Source organism: Cervus elaphus, chromosome 3 (assembly GCF_910594005.1).
Source record: "Cervus elaphus chromosome 3, mCerEla1.1, whole genome shotgun sequence".
NCBI classification, from domain to species: domain Eukaryota; kingdom Metazoa; phylum Chordata; class Mammalia; order Artiodactyla; family Cervidae; genus Cervus; species Cervus elaphus.
The window spans coordinates 25,338,474-25,343,539 of record NC_057817.1 but is presented as its reverse complement, the minus strand read 5'-3'; the positions used below and the strand labels follow the sequence as shown (position 1 = coordinate 25,343,539).

The 5,066-nt window shown below is 36.0% G+C and overlaps 1 protein-coding gene across 1 annotated transcript; it reads left to right on the top strand.

The window, feature by feature from the left end:
• Positions 1-3,652: 3,652 nt before the first annotated feature.
• LOC122677979 (60S ribosomal protein L23a) lies at positions 3,653-4,175 on the top strand. The gene has a single exon (XM_043878325.1). The coding sequence runs from the start codon at positions 3,655-3,657 to the stop codon at positions 4,129-4,131; it is 477 nt and encodes a 158-aa protein (XP_043734260.1). The 5' UTR covers positions 3,653-3,654; the 3' UTR covers positions 4,132-4,175.
• Positions 4,176-5,066: the final 891 nt, after the last annotated feature.

The following is a 5,066-nucleotide window of genomic DNA, read 5'->3' as shown; positions in this document are numbered from 1 at the left end:
AAACAAACAAAAAAAACAGCAATTAGAAAACCTACAGACTGGGAGAAAATATTTGCAAATAATGTGAACCATAAGGGTTTAATTTCCAAAATTTACAAATAGCTCATACAGCTCAACATAAAAAGCAAACAGACAATACATTTAAAAAATGGACATGGAGAAGGAAATGGCAACCCACTCCAGTATTCTTGCCTGGAAAATTCCATGGACAGAGGAGCCTGGTGGGCCATAGTCCTGGGTTCATTAAAAAAAAAAAATGGACAGAAGATCTAAAAGATATTTCTCCAAAGAGGACATACAGATGGCCAACAGGACATACAGATGGCCAACATGAGAATATGCTCAACATCACTAATTATTGGAGAAATGGAAATCAAAACTACAGTGAAGTATCACTTCATATGGGTCAGAATGGCCATCATCAAAAATTCTGCAAATAAATGCTAGAGAGAGTGTAGAGAAAAGGGAGCTGTTGATGGGAATGTAAATTAATGCAGCTGCTATGTAAATAGTATGGGGGTTTCTTACAAGACCAAAAATAGAGCTACCATATGATCTAGCAATCCCACTCTTGAGGATACATCCAGAGAAAACTCTAATTTGAAAAGATACATGCACCTAAATGTTTATATTGGTGCTATTTATAATAGCAAAGACATGGAAGCAACAGAAGTGTCCATTAACAGATGAATAGATAAAGAAGATGTGGTGTGTATATATAATGGAATATTACTCAGCCATAAAAAGAATGAAATAATGCCATTTGCAGCAACATGGATGGACGTAGAAATTATCATACTAAGTGAAGTAAGTCAGAAAGAGAAAGACAAATATATGATATTACTTATATGTGGAATCTTAAACAATTGTACAAATGAATTTATTTATAAAACAGAAACAGACTCACAGGCATAAAAAACAAATTATGGTTACCAAAGCAAAAAGGGTGGGGAAGGATAAATTAGGAGCTTGGGATTAAGCAATACACACTATTTTACATAAAATCAATATAGAACAAAGTCCTATTATATAGCGCAGTGTGATCTGGCTTCTTCCTACCACCTCTTCGGCTTTTTTTAAAACCCCTTCTCACTCTCAGTCTGTGTCCTAGCCCTGTAGATTTTCTTTCAGTTCCTTGAGCATACCTTGTCTCACTTATTCCTGGGATTTTGCACATGCTGACTATTTTTTTTTAAAGAAAAACTTTATTTTGTATTGGACTGTAGCTGATTAACAATGGTGTGATAGTTTCAGGTGAATAGCAAAGAGACTTAGACATACATATACATGTATTCATTCTTCCCCTAACTCCCCTCCCATCCAGGCTGCCACATACATTGAGCAGAGATCCCTGGACTATACAGTAGGTCCTTGTTGGCTATCCATTTTAAATATCACATGCTGGTCATTTTTTCTGAAATGTTCTCTTCCTCTTCACTTCCAGTCTCCATATTGGATCCCCAATGCTTTTTACATCTTTCATCAAATATCACTTTCTCTGGGAAAGAGATATCACTATTCTTTAAGGTTTGATTAGGCAGAGTTCTAATAAACTTTAGAACTAAACTTTATTTATTTTAAAATAAAATATCCTGGACCCTATAATATCATTTCATAACATTTACTGATTTGAAATCTACTAAGAGATTTATTTTTCTGAGCTTCTCTACTCTTGCTTCTTCCAACAAGAGAAAGACTTCTTATTCAATGTTGAATTCTGGCATCTGGAACACGTCAGGTGTACAAAAACCACTCAACATTCATTTTTTGTTGGATTGATTCAGTCATTTGACTGACTCTTTGGCCTCAAGGCAAAATGCAGAACTTTAGGAAGCTTAATTGGACCCTATGGGAAATACATTTTATTTGATTTAGAATCCTAAATGGTGACATTTGTTAAGCCCAAATTTAAATTTTGAAATTTTCCACTCAGGAGAGATGAAATCCACAGTCATCAGTGTCAAAGGAAAATGAACCAGAGAGAAATTTTCACTGTACACAAATATTTATCCTACCCTGCCCCTCACCCAACTAGAAAACATGGTTCAGTGAGGGTCTGCAGTCTGCTCTGGCCTCCAAGAATTTACTGCCTCTCCTTGAAAAAGAGTGAAGAGGGACCTTGAGCTTCTTCCTCTAGAGACCAATACAATGATATCCTTCAGTGGCGAAGTCTAATCCATAAAATTGAGGAAAAAAACATTTAAGCTCTATTAATGCAATTCTGCTTGGACACCTTACTTAGTTTAGGTATATTAGCAAATATCCCTTAGTTGAATAGTTTTTTTTTTTTTTATTGAGGGATTGGATTATTACCGTGTAATTTTGTATTTTCTGTGGTGGAAGCAGACAGTATAAAATGCTTACAGTGGGTACTGAGTAAGGTGGCCATGTTTTCTTTGCCTAGGACAGTCCCATTCTAGGGTTATTTTTTCCTAGTCTTCAGTCTAGGTTAACATCTGACCTGGAATTTTCATATTTTAATAAGATATTAATATGATTATTTATAGTCACATTACAGTAAACTGAGATAGTTTGATAGATCTTCGCTGTGTATTTGTTGTGGTATTGTTGAGAAGTGTGAGAAACCCATATTCTCACTTTGAAGTGTGAATAAATCTGAAAGACAGCTTAGTGATAACCTTTCCTTCTTCTTACCTTTTACAGATGCAATTTGACTAACACTTCCCTTTCAGGGCCTGCAGGCAGGGCACTTCTTGATAAAAAAAATAATGCACTTACTTGGAACAGTGAGGGACAGTTATTTCCTTCAGGTTTTGGACAGCGGTAGGAGAAATATTTGACACAATACTTCCTGCTGGCCATTTGGGGTGTCAGCCAATTATATAATGGCTTGTGAAGTGACTTGTGAAGTGCAATAAAAACCAGGGCATAGATTGACAAGAGTCAGCAGGAAACTTGGACGTTACATGAGATATTTGTGAGAGACAGAGGCTGATCAGTTTTGTAATAGATTCACAGTAAATAGCCTGATGTTCTTAGCTAAGTGATTTCGTCATTTATTTTTTGGTACAGATCTCATTTCCTTATTTTGTTTGGCATTGCTTTTTAAATTTTGAACACTTTTGACAGCAATGAATCAAAACAACAAACAAAAATGAAGTACTTGATATTCATTTCCCTTTTTTTTTTTGGTTATGTGGCATTTGGGATCTCAGTTTCCCAACCAGGAACCAAGCCCACTCCCCATGCAGAGGAAGCCAGGAGTCTTAACAACTGGGCCGCCAGAGAAGTATGATATTCATTTATTTTTTCTCTCTCTTTTTTATTTACTTATTTTATTTTTTTATTGAAGTATAGTTGACATACAATATTATATTAGCTTCAGGTATACAATATAGTGATTCAACACATACACATTATTAATTGATCAACATGGTAAGTTTAATAACCTTATGTCAACATACAAAGTTTCTGCAATATTATTAGTTTTTCCCTTTCTTTTTTTTTCCCCTTTCTTTTTTATTTTTTAAATTATAAAAGTATGATAACATATTTACAGGAGACTTGAAAAGTATAGAACAAAGTTGTATATAGTTCCACTATATATTATAATTAATTTTTTAAGTAGATAAATTAAGATTTTTAGTTGGAGTTTCAATATCAAACTCTCAAAAATTAATAGAATGGCTTTTCATGAAGATGGCGCCGAAGGCGAAGAAGGAAGCCCCTGCCCCTCCTAAAGCTGAAGCCAAAGCAAAGGCTTTGAAGGCCAAGAAAGCAGTGTTGAAAGGTGTCCACAGCCACAAGAAAAAGAAGATCCGGACGTCACCCACCTTCCGGCGGCCCAAAACACTGCGGCTCAGGAGGCAGCCCAAATATCCTCGGAAGAGCGCCCCCAGGAGAAACAAACTTGACCACTATGCCATCATCAAATTCCCCCTCACCACTGAGTCAGCCATGAAGAAAATAGAAGACAACAACACACTGGTATTCATTGTGGATGTCAAGGCCAACAAGCACCAAATTAAACAGGCTGTGAAGAAGCTCTATGACATTGACGTGGCTAAGGTCAATACTCTGATCAGGCCTGATGGAGAGAAGAAGGCATATGTTCGACTGGCTCCTGACTATGATGCTTTGGATGTTGCCAACAAAATTGGGATCATCTAAACTGAGTCCAGCTGGCTAATTCCAAATATAAGTTTTCACTATGTTAAAAAAAAAAAAAAAATTAATAGAATGAATACACAGAAAAAGTAGAAGGATATAGTAGACCTGAAAGGCACTATGGGCCAATTCAACATAATTAAGATTTACGTAATTTTCACACAACAGTGAGATACAAATTCTATTCAAGTTCCCATAAACTATAAACTAGGAGTCATTGGAACATATTCAGGGACATAACAAGGTACAAAAATTTCATGGTCTAAAGGTATTGAAATCATACAGAATCAGTTCTCTCATCACTGTGGAATGATGCTAGAAATCAATATCAAAAGATATTTGAAAGTAACCCATGTATTTTTCAAGTGCAATGTGACATTTACCAAGATAGCTTTGACTTAGTCACTGAAATCCTCAATAGTTAGAAAACTGCAAAAAATACAGAGGGTGTTTGCAGAGAGGAAAGCATTTAAATGAGAAATTAACTGATATTCATTTCCTAGAGAAAGTTGTTGAAGGACATGAAAAGGTGTACCATGTACCAAATGTTTGTTGACATTCACTATCCATTATGGGGACCACAGTGCTACGGTTTGGATGTTTGTGTCCCTGTAAAATTCTTGGGTAGACCTCATGGATGCCCCTTCCACTATATGAGAATACAGTGAGAAGTCACCAATGGACCAGGAAGGGGGCCCTCACCAGAACTTGTCCTTGCTGGTGTCTTGATCTTGGATGTCTCAGCCTCCAGAATTGAGATATAAAAGTTTCTGTTGTTTATAAGCCACTCAATTTGTGGCATTTTTGTTTTAACAGCCTACAGAAACTAAGACACATTTGTCATATAACTGACCACATGAAAGCAAGAAAATACAAGCCTACCAAAGAAGCACTATAATCTTCAGGTTTGTAGTTATTCAAAAAGACTGTGTTTTGAG